This window comes from Magnolia sinica, chromosome 2 (assembly GCF_029962835.1).
Source record: "Magnolia sinica isolate HGM2019 chromosome 2, MsV1, whole genome shotgun sequence".
In the NCBI taxonomy this organism is placed as follows: Eukaryota; Viridiplantae; Streptophyta; class Magnoliopsida; order Magnoliales; family Magnoliaceae; genus Magnolia; species Magnolia sinica.
Genome location: NC_080574.1, coordinates 136,912,923 through 136,936,869, shown reverse-complemented (window position 1 = coordinate 136,936,869; position 23,947 = coordinate 136,912,923). Strand labels below are relative to the sequence as shown.

Genomic DNA, 23,947 nt, shown 5'->3' with positions numbered 1-23,947 from the left:
ATGAACGGTCTGGATCATGTCAGAGGAACCCTTTCATGCACCCAATGTGGGCCCACTGAGTATCTTCTTCCATACATAATTTCCGAGAACGCTTTGAAACTCTTGCGGACTATGAATGATATCACATTTCAGAGGCACTAAGAAACTGCATATACGTTGCACAAGTATCTGGAATAAAAAATCAGGCTCATCTAATCTGAATATCAAAAATGGTAAATAATTGTTGGACGGTTAAAAATAAAAATACCCAAATGTATTATTTTAATAAAAAAGTGTCCATGGATTATTGGTTAGGATTGTTCAACTAGCTTAGTTTTAGGCCAGTGGATTACTGAAAGTGGGATCCATAACTCACATTGACACTTTGTTTAATTCTAGCAATTATACGCCATGCGTTGCCTGTGTATCAAGTTTCCATTTCCTGAGTATTAAATGACTCAATCATGTGGGTGACATTTTTTTTTTTTTTTATAATTTCTTTTTTTTCAAGTTTCTATTTCCAAAGCATTAAATGACTTAATTTGAATATGCCTAACCCAAAACCATAGTTCGAACAGTTTTGGGTTAAGTATATTCAAATTTCTTATTTTGTTGAGAATGACTTGGGCGGTGGTGCGTTGAGATCACCAAAGTTCTATGAGCCTCATCCGTGATATATGTGTTATATTTATATTGTTCTTCGACTTTGCAAGGACATTTTAAAATATCAACCCAAAGATGAAGCCGATCGAAAACTCAAATGAGCCGCATCATAAATAAGTAATGGATACAATGATTCTCATTGTTGAAACTTTTAAAGCAGCCACATGATATTTACTTGTTATTTAATTTGATTTGAGACATATTTGGAGTGGGTGGCCTGTGTGAGACAAATAACTTATATGAAGTGGAATTTATGAGATATGGAACCTGAGCTATAAAATAAATGAATTAATTTACTATACTTTATTAGTTTGAGCTTTTAGAATAAATGATTAATTGTCCTGTATTAAAGCAATATCAAAACTGACATAAGAAATCAACTAACTATATAAACCTATATAAAGTGAAAAGCAATATTGGAGTGATAATTAAAGCCCTTTAATATACATTGATACACCGTACTCTTGTAGCTTAAGCTTTTATAGTAAATGTTTAGCTGACATAGTATGAGAATGGAAGGTCTTACGTTCGAACCTCCAGAGCAAATATGCATTAGACTGGCCACATGATATAAATTGATACACCACACTCTCACGGCATCCCACTTATATTATATGATATGTGCCATGGAATATAATATAAGAATAAATCCATATAAAAAGAAAAAATGATACCTATGCACGAGATTTGTACCCATACAATCATCATTTTATGAAAAAAAGATAAAAACTTTTGACTGAGAGTCTAACATCCCACTTTTATTATAGAATATGCGCCTTGGAAAATGGTACAAGGATCAATGTACAGTCATCCGTAAAAGCCATGTTTTCATTCACACGGTGTTTCGCACGTGAGCTCCCGAATAATATGAATTTTACTTGGATGGCACTTGAATATATAACTAAGTGGAACCCACGTTCTATCAATGGCACATGGCTTACCTGACTGACCCAACATGGGGTACTTCTAATGGACGGGTTAGATGGCACCACGCCGTCCATCCATTTTCCCGGACCATTTTAAGGCAGTAATTTAAAAATGAGCTGGATCGAAAGCTGAAGTGGACCCCACCACAAGAAAGAATGGGGATTGATCTCTTACCATTGAAAAATTCCTGGTGAACCACCGTAATGTTTTGGTCTACCTGTTCATAAAGTCACGTAAACCATTTATCAGAAATACAGCTTGATCCAAAACTTCCATGGTCACGGGGAATTTTCAACGGTAGGCATTCATTCCCTACTGTTTCATGTGGTGTGGTCCACTAGAGCTTCTGATCTGAATTATTTTTCGGTTCACATTCTAAAATGAGCTGAAAAATTTGATGGACAGCATGGATATAACACATACATCATGGTGGGCCCACAGACCATTTCCATCAGCTACCTGGCTGATGCAGGGATGATGATTCCCGTCCAAAAAAAAAAAAAACCCAACTCGGTAGGTCCTACCATGTTGTATATTCAAAATCCAACTCGTCTATCATGTTATATACTACATTCTAGGTCTGTTTGATAAAAATCATCCAGATCCACCAATCAGGTGGGCCACACCACAGTGAACTAGTGGGGGTGGGATGCCAACCATAGGTTTGCGCGTGGGGCCACCGTGAAGAGAATATACGAAAAAAAAACCTGCCTGATCCAAAACTCGGGTGGGCCACACCACGTGAAAGGTATTCCCATTGATGTGTACTACCTGAGTTTTCTGTTAGGCCGATATTCCTGATGGACGGACTGGATTCTACATACAACATGGTGGGCCCATAGGGATTGGGTGTTTTACAGTGGACTGCGGTTTTATTCTCCCTCTCTCTCTCTCTCCCGAAGGATTTTTCCTCTGCAAGGTGAAATTCTCTCCCCCGATCTTCTCTCATCTTCTAATTTTTCGATTTTTACTGTAGATCTGTTCGATTCTTCTCGATTCATCTGTAGAGATTTCGATTTGCTTGAATTTCATCATGAATCCTGTTATTTTTTGAAGGATTTCTGGCTCCAATCTGCTTGTTTTCTTCTCAAATTTAGGGTTTTGAGGATTTAGTTTCCTCTTCATCTGAAGGTTTTTCCGCGTAAATTATTGGATTCTACGCTTTTAATTCCGTTTTTTAGTAATATTCTGCTGATCTGAAGAGGTAGATTCGTTAAGATGATTTCCGAAATTCGTTGAAGAACCGCTTCTTTTGAAGGATTCCAGGCTTTGATTGAACGATTTTTGATGTTTTCAGTTTGCGGTTTCTTTTTTTCCTTCACTAAAAATTTCTGTTGAAATCATCGGAATCTGATATTTCTTCATCAGTTTTTTGGTTTTCAAACCCTAATTTTCGTTTTTTTAAAAAAAAATAATTATCTGATGATCTGATCAGTCTGACTGGCTGAAATAGATTTCATCCGTTGTAGTCATTTGGTTGATTTTGAAATTCATTTGAGAAACCGCATCTTTTGAAGGATTTCTGGAATTTGCTTATTTATTCACTATTCATTTGAAGAAGTTTTGCTGAAGGTGAGGTCGTCCTTTCTAATTTGCTTCTCTTTGAACATTTTTTTCTTCCACGGGTGGTTGATCTGAACTGCTAGATATGTTGAGACCGTTTTCATTAGTGTAGGCAATTATTTCTGCTTGAAATCCCTTGAAAAACCACATTTCTTAGAGGATTTTTGGTTCCAATCAAGAGTTTCAAGGTTGTTTTTGGATTCAACGGTGTCGTTTTAGTGTTTGGTGGCTTGAATTTCTTTTTTGATTGCGTTGATCCCTTTGAAGGTTTTTTTTTTTTGGGATTTGCTTCAATCGATGCATTTCTTTCTGTTCCACATAAACTTCCGCATGATATTATATGTTTTGTTTATAGTTCTGTTTAGATCATCAACATCATCTAAGCCTTACCCAACTAATTGGGTTCAGCTACACGAATCCACCCAATCTCAAAATGTCAGATTGTCAGTTTTCTGTGGCTGAGAGCAAAAAGCACCCTCATGTGTGATTGTATAGTTCCGTTTAGATACTGTGTAATAGTGTTTATTTATTAAGAGTTCTTTGCGAAATCATGTAAACATGGTGATCTTTCAGTCTTGTTGGAGTTAATTTTATATACTTCACTCCTTTACAGTTTTTCAATTGTGCTGATTCAATTTTTTTTTTATTCCATGGGTGGATGTCTTAGCCGGAAGGAATCATGGGGCTCACTTTCACGAAGCTTTTTAGCCGGCTTTTTGCCAAGAAGGAGATGCGTATCCTGATGGTTGGTCTTGATGCGGCTGGTAAGACCACCATATTGTACAAGCTCAAGCTGGGAGAGATCGTAACCACAATTCCAACAATTGGTGAGTCTGAAATTGAGGAATCAAGATTTATTTATTATTTACTTCTGTTTTTCGTAGAAATGATAATCTTGTTTTTTGATCGATAACGAGAGATAATCCTGGTATTATAGGATTGAGTTATTTGGCATCTCTTCATGTGATCTTGAAACATCATGATGAATTACTGATCTTGAACCATCATGATGAATTAATGATCTTGAACCATCATGATGTATTAATTTTGTTTTTATTGGTTAGTGACTTGGTTTTAGTGTTTGAATTAAAAGGTTCAGTTTCTTTATAGATTCAGCTGCATTGGTTGTCATTTATGATAAAGTCCAGAACTTTTGTTGCAAAATTTCTTTTCCCTTCTGTTGGTATGATTATGAAATTCGACCTCTCATGAACTCTCATGTACCATGTGCTTCAACACAGGTTTGAGCTGAGTTGCTTACCTATGGAAATAAAAGACCTGTTTCGTAATTGTGGACAGAGATACTCATGATTCAGATTTATTGTTTAACCTCTAAATTTGTCATCAAATAGAAAATTTGTGGACATCATCCATGAGATGGTGTTCCCATTGGTTCAAGGTTCCTATTATACTTTTGCTTCAAATAATTATGCAAAATGAACTAAAGAACAAACTTGGAGAGACATTGTCATTGAGCTAGGTACTATTCCCAGGAAAATACCAAGTCATGGGACTCTTCTACTCAAGGTATTCCGTATTGGTAACGGTGGCTGTAATGGTCGCTGCCGTTGCCGATACGGGTATTTGTAGTAACGGCCGATACGGGCGTAATGACCTTTACGATCCCCATAACGGTTCAATTTAAATTATTATTATTTTTTTTGCCTGAAAAATTCTGAAAAAAATATCCAGAAAATTTATAATAATGTAAATATTCCATATATATATATATATATATTCATTTTTTGTTTTAAATATATTTATGGTAGCGTAACGGTCCACTCTTTTGTGACAATGTTGTATTGGGTTGTCTGGTGAATTTACGAATGTGGTTATGTGTATCTAATGTTTACACGTTACAATCAATCATTAGAATTAAAAATCGGAAAAAATGCATGTATACACTTTATTTGATTTTTTGAAAACGCGGCCTTTGAAGCTTCTATTTGTCCAAATCGCTTCAATCTACTATTTTAATCTTAAAAATTATAGTACGAGTGGGCGAAATTTGTTGTGGAACGATGTAAGAAAGTTTTTGGAATGAGAAAAATGAAAAATGGATTTACATAGAAAAAGAAGTGTTTACGTGATATGAAGTGAAATGTGGCAATTGATTTTCTGGGACCGTATCACCCGTTACTTACATACCGGCCTTTATGGCCATATTGTAATGGATATGGAACACCTTGCTCCTATTCAAATGTGTATGAAACTAAAGTTTCATGGGCTGTGCGGGGCTACTTGCTCAAGGAAGGAGGGAGGGAGGGAGGGAGGGGGCTGTGCCAGACGCCTTGCTCAGCGTATGCCTGGAAATTAGTGTCTTTTCTTGTCTCCCTTGGTTCTTCAAATTTTGGAAGAATTATGAAAAATATGCTGCAACATGTGAATTATTCACATGAGCTGTACTGTATTCAGAGCCTACCCTATGCATCAATTGACTTTGTCTTGCAATCCTTCCACGGTATTTCAATGCCAATGCTCAAAATGCCACCTTCTCTTAGTCCAAACCTTTGATCCAACAAGGGTATTGAATCAATGAAATGCAATGACATTCCCTAATATATTTCTTTTTTATTTGAATCCCCTTCTGGATTCATTTCCTCTTCTGTGATGTTTGATATTGATCCAAGTAGCATGTGATAGGGATTTTGCATCAATTCTCATGCTATGACCTAAGGCCGTTCTTTGGGTAGCCTTTTGGGTTTGGCTTTTGTAGTTGCTGTTTCTGGCCTGCAATCTCATTTTGAGAGGCTTGGATCAGAGTCTTGTCTTTCTTTAATATGTTTCACTTCCCGTGATATAAAAAGCCCTTGTGGATGATTTAAGTGATCCCATAAGCTGTTGTTTTCAGGATTTAATGTGGAGACAGTGGAATACAAGAACATCAGCTTCACTGTCTGGGATGTTGGTGGTCAGGACAAGGTACAGAATTCTGTTTTTTGTTTTCCAACAAATGTTCCATTTAGTTGGATATCTCAGGCACCTTCAGCTTTGGATTTTTATTTTTATTTTCCAGTTTACTAAAGTTAAAATTTACTCCATATATTACTGCTTGGTTCATAAAATATTATTGCCACCATTTCCATACCACAGTCCTTATTTTACTTGTGAGGAATGATCATGTGTTACTGAAGCATGGGTATGGATATTTGGTATGGCAAGGATTTATTCGTTGGATCCTCAATGTTGAAAATCTCAGGATACCGGGTAATTAGGCTTCTCAGTGAGTTGGGTTCATGGTGGATTCTGGTCTACCTGTATCTGGACCCGACTGTGGGAATCGTATTTGGTCATGTCGGGTTCAAATACGGGTGCGAGAAAAGGGGCACTGGATCAGAATCTGAGTATGTCCCATTAAGGCCTGCTGGGTCTAGTTTCGAGCTCAAATTAGGGTTTAAATGGTGCTCGGGTCCAGAATCAGATCTAGAATCGGGTCTCGAGCAAGATTTAGATCCGGATCCAGGGGTCCATACAAGAAACATGCCTTTTCGTAATAACTAAATAAAGGACAAAGCTAAAAAGTCATATATTTGATACCCGGTGCCCAACATGACCTGATTTCTAATTGGATATGCGTCTGTGGACCCAAATCTGACATCACTGTTAATTGGCTCTGAAGTCTGGATCCAGATTTGATTAAATAATACCCTTCAAAAAAAGAAAGAAAAAGATTTGATTAAATAATGTGGATGACTTTGGATATTCACAAGCCGGGTACCCATTGATAGCCCTATGGATATGGCAAGAATTGGTCACTAATTGTCAAAATTGTAATTGTATCATAAATTGTAATAAAGGTTGAAGTGCATCAAATCATGAACAGTAAGATTTTTTCTGATTTTCTTTAAAAAGGAAAAAAACTGAAAATTATAAATAAATCAGAAAAAATAAAAACTCAATAATTATTCATTTACCATGAATATGGACTACGGAAAGTAATAGATATCACGATATTGTTAAATTTTAATTGAGAACCTGTATATGGTAAATCTGTAAGCATAAATGTGTCATCACAAAGTGCAAATAAATCAGGTGACACTATCCTTCACCATCTTCAATAATCAAAATAATGCTTAGAGGCAATAAAAAACAGAAGCAAATATCTTATATTTTTGAAGAAAATTTCCATAAAAAACAAATAAAGGAATGACTAAAGAGACAAGGCTTTAGGTTCTATGTCCATCTTCAATTTCGCCATACATGCGACATTTGCCAATGTGCCAATGTGCACAGGTGCCACCATCCAGCTTCAAGTTCCCACATTTGTAAAATGTTCCACTGTGGCTGTTGTGCACATGTGCCACCGGACAGCTTCAAGCACCTCACATGTGCCACATGTGCCGCAATTCAGCTTCAACCATGCTATGCATGCCACATGTGCAAGTGCCCACCTTCAAGCGTCCCACCTGCTAGACAACACATGGCAGTAACTAAGAGGAAACTTTTCCCAATATTTTTTTTGCCAAACAATATATTTGGAAATAGGTCCCAAATTCCTAGGACATTTTTTGTTGAAAAACAAACAAGGGAAGCAATACTCCAACCAGATGTGACCCGCTTTTGTGGGCATTTAGATCCAACTGCTGGATCAACTGGTCAACCTGTGATATTTATAAACTATAAAAATATAATGATAAACATCACCCAAGAAAAGGCCTGTAGTAGATTGGATGGTAAGCATTGTAGGTTTCACTCCTACGCCACCTATTTAAACTTTACCGCTCAAAAAGGGAAAAGCGTGTTTGGTGGGATATGGAAAATAGTGTTTTCAGGTGGGAGATTGCTCTTGGATTTGTTTTTTGGGAGGATGTTTGGTGTGTCAACAAGCCTCCATCTTGCAGTGTTTCTCATTCTTGGGGGGCCAAGTGGTCTGGGCTGGTCACAGGAACTTGTCGGATGAGGAATTGGAGGACCTGGTGTGATTGCTAATTCTTCTGCAGATCCATGTTCCTTCTGTTTTCGAGTGGGATACATGGGCAGGGAGGTTGGAGAGATCTGGAAGATTTTCTGTTCACTCCCTGTGTGTGATGATTTGCTCTCGTCATTCTTGGGAATCTCGAGAAGCGATGGAGTTCATTTGGTTGTGTAAGAGTTCGCCCTGGGTTATTTGTGTTTGGAGAGAGCGAGACTAGGGTGCTTACCATCAATAATATGCAGAAAAGGCATATGATTACCCTAGACTTGTCCATTATTTGGCCTTTGTGATTCGGAGTCAGTTGACTGCTCCGCACAATGGTAGATTTTTCTGCAGTCACCATCATGCCTGACGAGGTGTTTGTGGCCATTGATTCTCAAGCCGTTTGATAACATTTCTTATGTTCCTTTTTATTATTTTTGGTCTTCCTTTTTGTAATTCCTGTAGACTTCTCATCTTCATCCATTTCTCTACTCTCTTCTCAATAAAATCATTACCTTTAGAAAAAAAGAGAGGAAAAAGCTGGCAGGTTCATCCATCTTTTCTTAACTTCCAAAAATTATTGACCCAGATGTGAACACATGACCTAGTTCCTCACAAGAGACAGGTCTGTAGATGAGTGACCTTTGTGGCCTATTCTGGTCTGCACTGGTGCGTCTGTCATTTCTGATGTGGGTTTTAAAACATTGAAAGTGACCATTCCTCTCTGTGTAAGGTTATTTGTTTCTAGATCACTTGACATGTGAAGTGTATGTTTAGTTTGGTTTCATTCAGTCGTCATCTAATAACTGTCCTGTTCTTGAAGAAAATGAGCTAATGATCGTTACTGTATTTATTCTACAGATCCGTCCATTATGGAGGCACTACTTCCAGAACACCCAGGGTCTTATCTTTGTGGTAGATAGTAATGACAGGGATCGTGTTGTTGAGGCAAGGGACGAGTTGCATAGAATGTTGAATGAGGTATGTAGCTACAGGGGACTAAATCAACGATAATTCTTGTTGCTTTTTCATCATTGTACATCGAGGTTTAAATAATGTCATAACACCCTTTATAACCATCTGTTGTGCTATGTTATGGAAAAAGGTTGTTAAATAGGCTGTTGTTTCCAAAATGACAGCCATTATTTGGTGAAATGACGGCCATCATAAATAAAAGGGCACTATTTACACAAGCTTTCTAAATATGATGTGTTGCCTTGTGGAATATAACACCTTTTCAGTAAAATGACCATTATTTTATTGTGGGCCTGATGTTTTCTAATTTTCCATTCCTGTTTTTCCGCTTCATAATGGCTGTTACCGTCATATAGTGGCAATGGCTGTTGGCTGTTAAGGGATCATAACACGGTTTTTAAGCTTTGTCTAATATTCATATTTTGAGTAGGACTTATTTTGTTTATACTGTGGTGGCAGGATGAGCTGCGAGATGCAGTGTTGCTTGTATTTGCAAACAAACAAGATCTTCCAAATGCCATGAATGCTGCGGAGATAACTGATAAGCTTGGCCTCCACTCTCTCCGCCAACGCCACTGGTAAATCTCACACTGTACTTCCCCAGCGATCTACACAAATTCCATGGTCCAATTTCTTTCCCATAAGTTCTAACATGGATTCTGTGTCGGCCTTTTCAGGTACATCCAAAGCACGTGTGCAACTTCTGGTGAGGGTCTCTATGAAGGGCTGGACTGGCTCTCCAACAATATCGCTAACAAGGCAAGTACTTGAGAGCCATGTTCTCCTTTCTTTCAAACGGCAAGGATTAAAATGGTACTGATACATCAGGAGATGCAGTGTTCCAATGTACCGGCCATGGAAGTGGGGTCCTGGGTTTGTTGGCCCAGCTTGTTGATCAGATGGGTCTCATCTTGTCTGGGTATGGCCCAAAAATCACCCAAATGGAAAAATCTTAACCTATTGATCAATCACAATTAGGCAGTGAGTAAAATAGAAGAAAAAGTATATACCAAACGTGGGATGGCTATGATCTTCAAATCTGGAAGAATCATGGGGCATCCCTTATCCATGGTGGGGCTGGTCACCTGCATGTCGGATTGGTCATCAGTAACTCAGCCATGTCTGTTGCCTTGTAATTCTGTTTCAGGGCGCTCCCGTGTTCTGAATTTTTGACAATTCACTCATCTGATTTGGCAGGCATGAGCAGTTATGACTTCTGTCAGGGTTTTGTTTGGATTGCAGGCGTAAATGTCATCCATGCTTTTTTTGAGATAAGGGAATTGTGGTTGTGATGAAATTTGAGGACCCCCTTTTTTTCCCCCCTTCCCTCACTTGGGTTATTTTGTAATAGAAGGATGATTGGATGCTGCTACATTACTGCAATTCATCAGGTGGAGTTGGATCTTTGTGTAGCTAATCCTTTTAGCTGTAACAGAGAATACTTGTTTGTTTCTCGTATCTCTTTCTGGGCGGCACTCCGCGGCATCCTGAGTTTATTATAGCACTTTTTTCTAAGGCTTTCTAAAGTGAGGAGATCGCCTCCAGCTGGGTTGCATGCTCAACCCATTCTTCTATGCCTCCTAGAATCTTGTTTCCAAATTTACCCTCGGAAATATAATTTTCAAAGGCAGTATGGGTTGTCGGTGATCTCCCCCTCTGAAAATGCAATTGGAGTTTCCTTGTCTTTTAATGATTCTTTACGAGGCAATTGTTGCCAAAAAGTGCGACTAGATGAGATTCTGAGCTCTCTTCCGATGGACCGCGTTTGATGTCAACGGTCCAATTTTCAGCCTGCATTGGATGGTTAGAATATAGCCCAATCAGTTTTAACTCCGGCGGCTCGAGGTGGGAACCAAGGGAAAATAAATAAAAAATTGCATGGAAAATAAAGGTGCATTTGTACACTAAATGAAATGGTTGTCCTCTTATCTCAATACAGAGGAAAAGGAAGCTGTTACGTTCATCATCCCCATCTTCATGTGGGTGGTCTGTGGAGTCAACTGTTTTCTTCTTGCTGTTACTATATTTTTAACTTTTCAGCCTCTTACCTCCCAGTGATCAGGACTATTCATCTGGTGGGGCTTCACTGTATGGGTGATGTACAGGATAATCAGGGCCATCAACTGGATCTTCTTTTAACCATGCATTTGTAGGGCTTCTGACACGCTGTTGGGCTGGCCTTGCCAGTTTGGAATCTTCCTGGCAAAATGATATAGCCCTCTGAAATATCTTGGGCGTCAAATCAATCTCAGACGTAGAATTCGTTATTCCGTCCCACTATTTCTCCCCATAGCATGTAAGAACGAACAATACAGTCAAGATCATCTGATCTGAGGTGGGACCATTGGATGAACGGTTAGTGCATAATCAGCGAACACGTGTAATGCCCTACATTGCGGATACCAAACATTTTTTGGTATATGAAGAGGTTGTCAATGGGCGTGCATGATTAGTGGAGGTTGGCCGAAGAATGACCCATCTAATCCTGCGTGGTCCAGACCTCAGTCAGATATCAAACCATGGTCTAGCCCACTACAGAAATGCCAGGTCCAGACCTCGAGTGGAAACGTTTCGCATCACCTGGCCAGACTCAAGCGTAGCCACCACTTTTCTGCGAGATCTGGGCTGTTCTTTGAGTGTGCCCCTACTATGGATGCTATATGATAAAAATGCCTTGAAAACCCTAACAAGCTGGGCCACGCCTGACCCACCTCTGCCTGGCCAATTAATAAACAGGCTTAAACTTAGACCAGGGCCTAGTATTCTTTTCCCAGGTCAGCTCAAAGTAGGCTGGGTCCGAATGCCCCGAGTGGTCAACCATGCCCACTGACAGCCCAAATCTTTGGTGCCCTAAATATCTGGCCCAGACTAGCCCAGGCCCCATACACCACCATAACTTTGCGGGCCCAGCGTGACTTTTGTATCATATCCACTCCGTCCACTGGTTGCAGCAGTCCATGTTAGGGCGTTTTCTGAAGGCAGATGGCAGATGGGGAGTGAACACCCACCATTGAGACCTTCTTGGGCCCCGGAAGTTTTATTCGCGACAACGCCAAAAAATCTTGGTGGGCGTTTTCATTTCGACTATTTACATTGGCGTGGCCCACTTGAATGAGCAGGCGAAATGGATGGACGGATTGTATGTAACGCAGACGTCACGGCGGGCCCACAGCTTAGGGTTACATCATGAGGCGCGGTTTTCGCGGATTCCCGGATCCACACCGTCCGTCCATTATGACATCTCATTTTATTACATGGTTTAAAAAAATGAAGCATATCCAAATTCTATCCAAAGTAAGGTCACGAAAACCTGGATGAAGAGACTACACAAATTTCGTGGCCCTTGCGAAGTTTTTAACGGTCCATTACCGTTGTTTCCTGAACTCTAGTCTACCGTAGATTTGGATCTGCTTCAATTTTGGGAACATGCACTAAAATGAGTTTTCAAAACGAATGGACGGTGTGGATATAAGTCACATACATCAAGGTGGGCCCCACAGTCAGGGATCCATAGAAGTCGCGCCGTGCATCAGGCAAGTCGCGTGCCCAATACGAATGCTTCCACTAAGCTGATGAGGCGACCTGAGATCCGAACACGTGTCATACAATGCAGATATCCGTAGCGTTCCCAATCCCACAAGCCACAACCGCCTTTTAATCCCTCAAGACGGTGACCGAGGTATCAAACGACAAAATCCTTTTACCCTAACGCCATTGTTGAATTATCATTTTCTTCAGCTCCAGAGATAGAGAGAGATGCTGAGGACTGGGTGTCGTCGATTTCTAGGGTTAGGGCATGAACAGGGGCGGCCCGTCCTCGCCCGGCTCTACCACGAGCGCGTGGTCGATCACTACAACAATCCCCGGAACGTCGGGTCCTTCGACAAGAACGATCCGTCGGTCGGTACGGGCCTCGTTGGGGCCCCCGCTTGCGGCGACGTCATGAAGCTCCAGATCAAGGTTGACGATGAGTCTGGCACGATCGTTGACGCCTGCTTCAAGACCTTCGGCTGTGGCTCCGCTATCGCCTCCTCCTCCGTCGGTACGTTCCCTTCTTGTAATTCTCCTATCCAGCGAGGCCTCTTTCATCGTTCTTGATTTCCTTTGCGTGGCATGTGATTTGTGGCACTCGTGCCTTGTTTAGTGCCGTCCCAGAATCTAGGATGGTCAAGTCATCAGGTGGGCCATGCTTGTATTTCAAATACAGGCCGTTGGTGTGATTTTCTTTCTAAGTCCATTTTTCTTAGGGCCTGTTTGGATGCCTGTAAGTTCTTTAAGTTGTAAGTGACTTACAGGTGAAAGTCACTTACAGGTTATCTTGTTTGGATGTAAGCTGCAAGTCACTTACAGGTAAATTGGTTTTTGTGTTTGGGTAGCCTGTAAGTTACTTACAGGTAAGAAGTTGTATATTTACAGCTTGGAGTAGGGAATCATTTCAAGATGTTATAATCACATAAAAAATCCTGACACCAAATATATCATTTTCTTAAGCCCGCCAAGAGGAATGTTTAAGCCAATTCTTATGCTATTCCATGGTGGGCCATTTTTGATATTTTACTTGTATAAGGTGTAGTGCATTAAAATAATTAAATAAAAAACTTTACAATAAATAAAAATGGTCCACCTCAATAGACCGGACGGTGGGGAGCTTTAATGGTGGACATTCAATCACCACTGTTTCTTGTGGTGTGACCCACCTAAGATTTGGATATACTTCATGTTTGGGCTTGGGCCCTAAAATGAGCTGGCAAAACTGATGGATGGCATAGATATACCAAAATAAAACACAAATTACGGTGGGCGCCACTGTCACAGGCTAACTGAATCCATCGATTCCAATAAAAGAAAAAGAAAATGGCAACCCTAACTGCATGCAAAGAATGAGAGAGGGGAAGAGAGATGGGCGCACAGCAATACTAATTGCAGGGAGGGAGAGAGGGAGGCGCACAACGCCATTGCACAGAGAGAGAGAGAGAGAGAGAGAGAGCTAGCTTAGTAGAGCTTCTTCAATGGCCAGAGCTTTTCGGTAATGGAGGTGCATTTTCCCCCTCTTCCCCTTGTTTAAAAAATCAGACTGTTGGCCTGTAAGTCACTTACAGGGAAGTGACTTCTCACCTCCAGCCCCTGGAAGTTTCCTGGCAGTTTTACCTGTAAGTGACTTATAGGTGAATTTCTTCCCCCAAACGGCACCTGTAAGTGACTTCCCTGTAAGTCACTTCCCACTAACCCAACTTACAGGCATCCAAACAGGCCCATATGACGACTATGGCCTACCTACCTGATGAGTGGATTGGCTTGATTTATGGGGCTGGGCAATGTCTGGAGTTGGCCCCCACCTAATGATCTGGCCCAGATCATTTACATGTATGCCATATTGGCCTCACCTTGCACAAGTCGCCCTAGCATTACTCATTCTACTCTTATTGTAGTCTGTTAAGTGAATTGATATTCACATCCACCCTGTTCGATAGATGCACCCATTGTTGTATGCTTTTGGTAATGCCAGATGCAAACTGATCATTGTGTAGGAATTACTTGGATGTGCCATATCCTGAAATTCACTCCAATTGGAGAATTCTAACCTGCAGGTTTGGGTGATTTTTAGGGAAAAATGGATGGTCAAAGGAATTATGGGCCATTTTCTTTAGAGTTATCAGTTTACTTTCACTGAAACTCCTCCAATGAATGGTTAGGATTGTCAGATCATTTTGATCTTTGGGGGATGTCTCATCCATGGTAGAGCCTACCTGATGATAGGTTTGGATCTCATCTCATGCCATTTGTTTCATGCATGGAAAGCTAGTCACTGTAAGTTTACTGAAGAAAGTGATAAACACAATAATCTAGCCTGATTAATTAAAAAAAAAGGACTTGAGGAGATACAGATTGGTTCCAATTCAATATACTTGATTATGAAGTAGCTGTACCTAAGTTTCGTAATCACTGATATTGAAAATATTGGTCGTATATCTTGTGTTTTTGACATTTGAGACGTTGGTATGAAATGTATTGAACTGTGTCACTATTTTCCAAAGCTGGTATTTTTAGTTTGGGGAAGTGGGACATTCAATGGATTATAAATTTCTTACTGATTAGACAGCAAAACATGACTGCAAGAGGGCATAGATTGATTGGCATTGAATAAACTATTGGACACCTCGTTAGCTTCATGTGATACATGATTGAACTCAATAGTTAAATTCTACAGAATTAGATAAACCATATTTCATCGATCTGATAGGATCCGCTGTGTATGACTATGCCCCAAAAACAGTACCATCTTGGGAGATCATAACTATCTAATCTTTGGCCTCTTCTTCCATTGAATGCAGACTGTTTCTTTGTTTTGCCTTCATCATCTGTATGGACGTTTTGATTGAGAAGGGTGTTAGGTCCCTTTCAAGGTTATTTTTGAGGAATGCCCTGTCTGAGGTGGGGTCCAAGTTAACAGTCTTAATCACTGAATTATTGGACCTAAATATAGGGGTGCTGAGCTCTAAAAATATTCTCTCTCTCTCTCTCTCTCTCTCTCTCTCTCTCTCTCTCTCTATATATATATATATATATATATATATATATATATATATATATATATATATATATCCTCGTGAGGATCACATAATTCCTCTCATGAGGAATACATCAATACTGGTTTTCATCTTTTTGTTACATTATCTCATAAGCGATATCGGGAAAAACCAAATCCGACTTCTACATTCACCATTAAATCACTTAGTTTTAATCTGACCACTATTATCTTATAATAATATTTGAACTTACATGAAATCTTGATACATTTAGTCTACCCAAACTAGCTAGAGACAGAAGTGGTATGGTTGGATAAAGGAGCGTGTGTCCTCGACATGAATTCTCATTAATGGACCCCTGACTAGTATGTTTGCTAGCCCAACGGGATTGGGACAAGGGGGCCTTCTCTCCCATTATTGTTCTTTATTGCGGGGGAAGGTCTCAGCAAGATATTGTTCAAGGCAGAATAGTGCAGTCTTCTTTCGAGACAGCCCGTCTTTTTTCTATTTTTCATCCGCAATTTGCAGATGATACTCTAGCATTGTGTGGCGCTTCTCTGGAGCAGGGCAAAGCAATATCAGGCCTGAAAGCGATTCTGGGGAGGAGTATGCTGGTCAGTGTGGGGATGAGTGGGGAAATGGTCAAGGTGAATGTTTCTCATTTGGATTGGAAGTGTGGGAATTTCTCCGTATCTTACCTGGGGTGCCCATCGATACCCAAGAAAACTGCCAACTTGATGTGGAATGCAGTTGTTGAAAATTTTGAGAAGAGGCTTGCTCTGTAGAAATGGAGTTATCTTTCTTTCGGTGGTTGTATTGATTTAGATGAAGCATAGTGTCAAACCTTCCGGTGTATTAATTGTCTATGCTTAAAATCGTGTTAATTGTGAGGAAGCTTGAAAATTCAGGAGAATTCCTATGGGAAGGGAAAAGTGGGCACAATAATTTTAGTGTGCCGGAGAAGAATGCCATAAATATGATGGTGGTCTCAGGTTGGGTTGAATAAGAGAAAGAAATTGGTGTTTGTTGTGTAAGTGGAGGGGGAGGTTTGAAGCAGAAAGAAATTGGTGCTTGTTGTGTTAGTGGCGTTGGAGGTTTGAAGCATAGTTAGCAATTTGGCACATGGCAAAATTTTGAGTATCATTCTGTGTAGACAATGAAAGGTACAGTTAAAAGTCTGGCCATAAAAAAACAGACTAAAAAGTTGGTGATGGATACATTTGGGTATAATACGGTTTGGACTAGGAAATGTTCAGCACAAAAAATTTGGCTATATACAGTCAAAATTACGTGCTTTACTATATACGAAGAAATGCTCCGGTTATAGTGCTCCTAATTGCTTTGGTTCACTTCGACAGTCCAGTCGATGGTTCAGAACTGTTCATTAAGTCCAAAACTCTTTGCAAGGGCAACCATGCAAAATCTCACCGATTGGATGAGCAAATCCATCCTTGATTTTGGTTCTTTTTTTAAATTTATTTTTAGGATCCATTTTCTATGCCATGGATGGGATGGTTAGGATTGCCCAACACAAGTGATTCTTTAGAATCATAAGCAACTCACGATGGCCCCAACAAATAGATGGATTAAAATTATGATTAAACCTATTTTTATATGAAAGATGTAGGCCAAACATACCATGGGCTATAGACTAGATGGTTAAGATTGTCAAATCATTGTGATATTTGCATGGTAGCAATTGAAACATATGTTGAACCTAATTGACAGTTTAATATTGACAGGACTGTCTAAACATCCGATGCAACTAAGAGCAACAAAACATATAGTGCTGTTAGAGCATTTGACCATTTCTCTTATAAAGTTTTGATCACATGCGAAGAATTTTGCTAAGCCCGTTGATGTGTGAAAGCTGCTAATGTAAATGCCGCATGAGCAGCAGCATGACACATTGGTAAAGGATCCAATTTATTTATCTAAATGGGACCATTATTTAGATGCTCTTGCCCAAGAATCAGGTTTGTCCATTTTGCAGGTGGAACACAGTTTCAGAAACAGATATGTAACTGAAAGATAATTCTGTTGAAGTTTTCTTACCTATGAACCGTTTCTAACATTGTGCCCACCTGATCAATGAACCAGATTTATTTTATAGGACAGCATATATGTAGTCAGACTAACCTGATGGATGCCTTGGGGATTGCACTTGTAGGCTGTGCTGGAACATGTGGTGGCTGTAATGGTATTGTTATGCATGCGTAATGCAGGGGCATTTTCACACCGGGCTTGAGTGAGGTCGCTTGTGAGATGCAGGGGCACACTCGGGGTGGGTGCGGCCTACGGAGGAGGTCTCGTGTTCGAGACTCCTCACTGGGGGTGATTAATGCGCGTTTCACACCAGGCTTGAGTGGGGTAGCCTGTGAGATGCGGGGACACACTCGGGGTGGGCGGCCCATGTGATTTGGGGCCCACGAAGGGGGTTCGGCCGAGGTCCTAACCCATGCGATGTGGGGCCTGGGTTATGAGATAAAGGGATTAATTCGCCATACTCTAACAGTTTGAGCTTTTAGAGCAAGTGGTTAATTGTCCTACATCAAATTGGTATCAGAGTAGGAGGTCTCGTGTTCGAGACTCCTCACTGGGGGTGATTAATGCAGGGGCATTTTCACACCGGGCTCGAGTGAGGTTGCTTGTGAGATGCAGGGACACACTCGGGGTGGGTGCGGCATACGGAGGAGGTCTCGTGTTCGAGACTCCGCACCGGGGGTGATTAATGCGCGTTTCACACCAGGCTTGAGTGGGGTAGCCCGTGAGATGCGGGGACACACTCGGGGTGGGTAGCCCATGTGATTTAGGGCCCACGAAAGGGGTTCAGCCGAGGTCCTAACCCATGCGATGTGGGGCCTGGGTTATGAGATAAAGGGATTAATTCGCTCTACTCTAACAGTTCGAGGTTTTAGAGCAAGGGGTTAATTGTCCTACATCAATGTGTGTGCTTAACCAAGATAGAGCTGAGAATGGATTTTGATACTTTGGTAGTAGAGTATGATGGATGATATGCAAGCATTTAGAAAGTACTTCGAAATTGCAAGTATGACATACAAGTAATTCAAACTCAACTGTGCATATTATGGGCCACATATTAGATACATCATGAACCACAAATACACTTGCGTATCTAACGATCAGATTGGTGCAATGGTTAAAAATGGAAAAATCTTATGGTCCTATTATAACAAATGAGGGTCCACGAATTGGAGGATTTAATTTTGGGATTGTGTTGGATCTGCAATTTAGTCACTTTGACTTGTAGGTCACATTTACCATCTTTGTGTTTCTGTGCATAAAGTGTCAGTCTGCCAGAGCATTAAATATGACCTCTTTTAGTTGGCTCTTGCAACAAGCCACCCTAAACCCAAGGAGAACTGTAGTAGTGGAAGATTTTTTTTTTTTGGGGGGGCGGGGTGGTGGTAGGGTATTTGCTAACTATGGCTTGAAGCCTAAAAGAATGCCTTATGGAGAAGAGTGATTGAAGATAAATACATTTTATCCAATAGAGGGTGGTAACTGAACACATCCAACTGCATAGGGCTCTATGCTTTGATGGAGTGGGCCATGGAAAGCCGTGGTCATTGCACCAGCATTCTTTGGATCAAATAGGAAGTAGCAGTAGGTGCCCCATTCCCATCGCAAGCAGATTTTTCTACATTATCCAATATCCTATTCGATTGTATCCTTCAAATCCATTTTTCTATATCTGATCTGGATCATCTATAGGACTAGTAGCATTAAGGTCCTGTGAAAGATGGGATCAGTAAATGGAAAACTACTGAGATTTCATCTTTGTGAGATTGTCAATATTGTACTGAAGGTGTATTTAGAGTATACCGAATCATTATAGCTATCCTTCCTCTGACACAGCCATACCCCTATAATAATGGTAGAGTAAGGGGTGGCCCCAAAGCGGAATTGACTGGTGGTGTTTGATCGAAGCTCCAGTAGGTAGCCACTCCCCCAGAAGCTTCACTTCCTCTTTTAGTCTCTGTAGTCAGCATTAGATGAACTTCGTCAGATGCGACCACTCTCTTGAATGCCTCTTGACTACAGTATAGTCTAGTATCCTTCCTGCCTCTGTACTATAGTATGGTCTAGTCTTTCCAAGGTGCCTCGTGCAGTAAACCCCCTATGGACAGTCGTCCGTCGTCGTAAAGTAGTCCCTGCGAAGCTTTCGGGAAGAGGGGTAGTCTTGTACGTAAGCATAGCATTTCTGGTCGAACCTGCCCAACCCAACTGACGAAAAACCGAACCTGACAGACAAATCTTCTTCTTTTTTGGGAGGGTACTCTTGAGTAGCGGGTACCTCAAGTGAAGTCAGAAGCTTGGAAAGGTATATGTGGTAGCGGGGACAAGTACGATGTTTGGGGAATAATTCTGAGCACAGGTACAACCCTAACATGAAGTAAGGGGACAGATTTTGGTTGTGAGTGGATGAATGGGGACGCTGGCTGTCAAATTTCTAGAGCTCTATGGAGTTGCTGCTGATGGAAAGCATCAGCGAAGGAGAGCTACGAAATCATGGGAGGAAAGCTGGTGTGGAATATTATCTTTTGTAAAAATCTAAATGACAAAGCGCCTTCTCACTTTTTGTAGATTATGAGCATTTGTATTGCAGTCTCTCTTTTGGTGAATGAAGAGGATTAAAAAATGTGGAAGTGGACTCAGCAGCTAGTTACACGGCCAAATCATTCTTCCATTTCCATATGCTCATGAAAGACTAGTATTCTTCCCCCTCTTTTCTTTTTGGGCTTCTGCTGCCCCTTGCGGAGTGACTGTGTTTTTGTGGACTGCAGTGAAAAACAAAATTTTGTCACTAGATCATCTCAACAGCAGGGTCTTTAGCTTTCCAAATGGACGTGCTATGTGTGAATGAGGAATCTGCCCACCACCTTCTCATCCATTGCTCCATAGCTTCCTCCCTCTAGGATGAATTTTTCAATTTGCTTGGCACTGAGTGGCCAGTTAGAGAAAAACTAAAGAAATCTTCTATAGCTGGGCCAGAGGTCCATTCCTGATGAAAGGAAAATCTCTTCGGTTGCTCCTCCCCTTTGCTTTATGCTGGGAGCTATGGCTGAGAGAAATATGTGTATACTCTTTGCTTTCTCTGGTCTTGTGCTGAGGGGGGCAGCTCATCAAGCTGAAGGTTTTGCTGGAATGGACTGAGGTTTAATCACAACCATTTTGGATAGAATTCTGTTGTAGTGGAAGGGGGCTCAACTATTGTAATTAAATGTGCTAAAGAGGTGGGTCCTGAGCCTTGGGATTTATCTTTTGTTTTGAATGAAATTAGGCCTTTGGGCTAAACGTTTTGTTTCCCACGTGGGTAGACATGCTAATCATATCGCTGATGAGTTGGCTAATGCTGGGGTGTTCTGCTGCTTCTTTCTTTCTTTCTTTTTTTTTTTTTTTTTGGTACTGGAAATTCCATTACCCCTTAGTTTTCAATGAATGCATGGTGACCTTTAGAAAAAAAAAAAAGGAAGAAGAAGAAGAAAGATAGAAAGAAAGAAAAAGAAAAAGAAAAAGCTACTTAGTTTTCAATGAATCCACAGTGATCTTCAAAAAAATAGGAAGAAAGAAAGAAAGAGAGAATAGAAGGGAAAAAAAAAACAAGAAAGAAAGAAAGAAAGAGAGAATAGAAGAAAAAAAAGGAAGAAGAAGAAGAAGAAAGATAGAAAAAGAAAAAGCTACTTAGTTTTCAATGAATGCATACTACCTTTTTAAAAAAAAGGAAGAAGAAGAAAGAAAAAAGACAAAAAACAAATACATCCCTAAGCAGCCAAAAAACAATGCTGAAATGCTTGAATTTGTTGACATTTGAAAGTAATGTGAGTTCGTGACTAATCGCCAAAATGTTGCTCAGCTCGACTAGATATTCAAGGAACACTCTTTCAGTGTAAACAGGGCACTGGAGCATAAGTTTGAACCATCTACCCTGACCATAAACTTGATATTTCTGCCCTCCATGCATCAACTTTGTTTGAGTCTTTGAAATCATGATTCTGAAAAAAAGATCTCTTCTATGTTGGAAGCATTACATCCCTTTCATTTTTGCTTGTTTAACCATGTTTAACCATCTAAGTATTGATGACCTTTTTACTTGGTATATTGGAAATAGGTGGTGTAATGCCTAATGGTTCTTTGAGGATAAGGAAAAGAAAATCTGATTCTTGTTAGTTCTTATTTTCAGCAACTGAATGGGTGAAAGGAAAGCCAATGGAGGAAGTACTAACAATCAAGAACACGTGAGTTCTCATTCTTTTCTTCATTTCCCCCTCCTTTTGATCAGTATGTTCATTTTGTTTCGACCTGTTTATTTAATTTTAAGCTTTGAGACTGTTCTGTTCTGCTGGAGTTGGATGCACTTGTGAGTTGAATTGACAAGTGTCAGTTCAATCATGAGGGAGGCAGGCAGCAAGAATGAATAATGCTTCCCGGCATTCATAATGAGGAAGTGGTCCTTTACTGCTCTTACGAGTTCAGCTTGAACTTTGGAGCTCAGATTCTCAATATGAATGCTTATGAAGGAAATTAGAAATTGTTTATTTCCGTTTATTGGATTACCAATTTCAATTCAGCTCATTAGTGCATCCAAACAGACCTTATCATTGGTTAAAGCTATTAAAAAAAAGGTTTCTACCACGTGATATGGTGGTGTGGTGAGAATGAACACCTTAGGAGTTGTTCCTCCTACTGTCATGCCAATGGTTGAAACTAGTTGTTTGCATGACATGGTGGTAATGAGAACATTTAGGCTCTCTTTGGAAGTTTGCTTGAACCATATTTGGCAGCATCTTTTTCATCACTCTGCACCACAACGGAGCTGGATTTCAATACACGTGGAAAGCTCTGTGGAAAACTAATCCCCACCTAACCGCTATGTGGAGACACCCAAACACTACTTTAGCTGACCCCACTTGGTTGGGATAAGGTCTAGATGACGATGATGATTTAGGGCATGGTTGGGAAGGTGGAATTTTATCGTCATCATTGTTGCCTTGTCCCAGCTTTTATGCCTGGATTCATGGATCCTCCTTTGTCGATAGGAAAGTGAACCAGTCCTTCCAATCCCTCCATCTTGACTGAAATGTCTCTGTCATGCATGATGCTGGTGCCCTTCTCCAAGACAAATCTAGTAGATTCTGTACTGTAATGCAGATGTGTGCAGATCTCTTAAGAAACCCATCCTGTATCCATGGATTTCACATCTTGTTTTTCTTATATGCCTGTTGTCCTTTATATGGCAGAGAAATTGCAAAACATCTTTCACTGCCGCCTGTAAAGCTCCACTGCAGCATGCTCGCAGAGGATGCGATCAAGGCAGCTATTAAAGATTACGAAGTGAAGAAGGCAAAGCTGGCAGGAAATGATGAGTCTGCCCCAATCGGGAAAGCTGCCGATGCCTAACAAGCATGTGGAATCTGTTTAAAGTTTTAAATGGATGATAATACATTTGTTTCTCTTGGACATAACAGTGGTGGCCTATGAGGTATGTAGTCTGGTATTCCGCTGCGTCATGTAAATTTACTTATATTTGGAATATAAAAGTTATGAACTGTAAAATATCCAACAAGTCGCAGCTTATTTGGCATGCGGGGTCCATCCTGCTGTCCGTCATGTAAATTTACTTATGTTTGGAATGTAAAAATTAGGTTATTTTACAAAATAACTACTACTTAATATGGAATTTACATTCCAGTACCTTTCTATAAAAGGTTTTCAATAACTATCCCATTAATTCAAGTAATTATCATTGCAACACCTTACCCTGGGTGGGCCCCACCATGATGTTTATCTGAAATCCATCCTGTCAACCAGGTGTTACCCCTTGTTAGGCCCAGGGCCCAAAAAAAATAAAATAAAAAAATCAGCTCCATCAGTGATTCAGGTGGACCACACAATTAGAAAGTGTATGGGACAACCCTCAGCCTGCAAACTGTTTTCCTTCATCTGGCCCACCTGAATCAAGGATAGGCTTGATATTTGGGCTCAAGGCTCATGTAAATGTTTGTAAATGGGTAATGATTAATTACCAATATAATTCTTGCTCTTTTTTTTTTCTATGCTGACAGCGATGGCTTGCTTTCTTTTTTTTTTACACTAAAAACTAGGGTGGAAATTTCATGTGGTGTGCCCCATCTGAATCACAGGCCAGCCTGTTTATTATGCCATGGGCCTCACAGGGGATTACCATCTAACTGTCGGAATGGATCTCACATACACATCAAGGTGGATCCCCACAATGAGAGCTGTACACAAGTCGAGTCCGCTCAGTTAGCTCGCTCAATTCGACTAGGAAAGGCTCGACTCCTCGGCCCGAAATTGGATTCGGACCGAGTCGAGCTGGTTTTTGGAGCTCAAAAAAGTTTTGAGTTGAGTTCAAGCTTGCGCTCGACTCGAC

General features: G+C 40.4%; 2 protein-coding genes and 1 long non-coding RNA gene across 3 annotated transcripts; all 3 read left to right on the top strand.

Annotated features, from left to right (window-relative positions):
• Positions 1–3,770: 3,770 nt before the first annotated feature.
• LOC131237834 (ADP-ribosylation factor 2-like) lies at positions 3,771–10,462 on the top strand. Its single transcript, XM_058235845.1, has 5 exons — positions 3,771–3,959; positions 5,984–6,054; positions 8,891–9,010; positions 9,464–9,582; positions 9,682–10,462. Exons 1-5 carry the CDS (start codon positions 3,812–3,814, stop codon positions 9,773–9,775), a joined length of 552 nt encoding a protein of 183 aa, XP_058091828.1. The 5' UTR covers positions 3,771–3,811; the 3' UTR covers positions 9,776–10,462.
• Positions 10,463–12,669: 2,207 nt separating this feature from the next.
• LOC131237835 (iron-sulfur cluster assembly protein 1-like) lies at positions 12,670–23,215 on the top strand. The gene is made up of 3 exons (XM_058235846.1): positions 12,670–13,046; positions 21,737–21,791; positions 22,794–23,215. The coding sequence occupies exons 1-3, from the start codon at positions 12,761–12,763 to the stop codon at positions 22,951–22,953; spliced, it is 501 nt and encodes a 166-aa protein (XP_058091829.1). The 5' UTR covers positions 12,670–12,760; the 3' UTR covers positions 22,954–23,215.
• Positions 13,053–13,795, top strand: LOC131237836 (uncharacterized). Its single transcript, XR_009167431.1, has 3 exons — positions 13,053–13,236; positions 13,283–13,316; positions 13,355–13,795. It is a non-coding gene; the product is annotated as an uncharacterized LOC131237836 (long non-coding RNA).
• Positions 23,216–23,947: the final 732 nt, after the last annotated feature.

Coding starts and splice junctions, on each gene's coding strand:
- LOC131237835 (XM_058235846.1), top strand. CDS start 12,761: ATGCTGAGGACTGGGTGTCGTCGATTTCTAGGGTTAGGGCATGAACAG. Junction 13,047..21,736: donor TATCGCCTCCTCCTCCGTCG/GTACGTTCCCTT, acceptor TCTTATTTTCAG/CAACTGAATGGGTGAAAGGA. Junction 21,792..22,793: donor GTACTAACAATCAAGAACAC/GTGAGTTCTCAT, acceptor TTTATATGGCAG/AGAAATTGCAAAACATCTTT.
- LOC131237834 (XM_058235845.1), top strand. CDS start 3,812: ATGGGGCTCACTTTCACGAAGCTTTTTAGCCGGCTTTTTGCCAAGAAG. Junction 9,011..9,463: donor TGCATAGAATGTTGAATGAG/GTATGTAGCTAC, acceptor CTGTGGTGGCAG/GATGAGCTGCGAGATGCAGT. Junction 9,583..9,681: donor TCTCTCCGCCAACGCCACTG/GTAAATCTCACA, acceptor CGGCCTTTTCAG/GTACATCCAAAGCACGTGTG.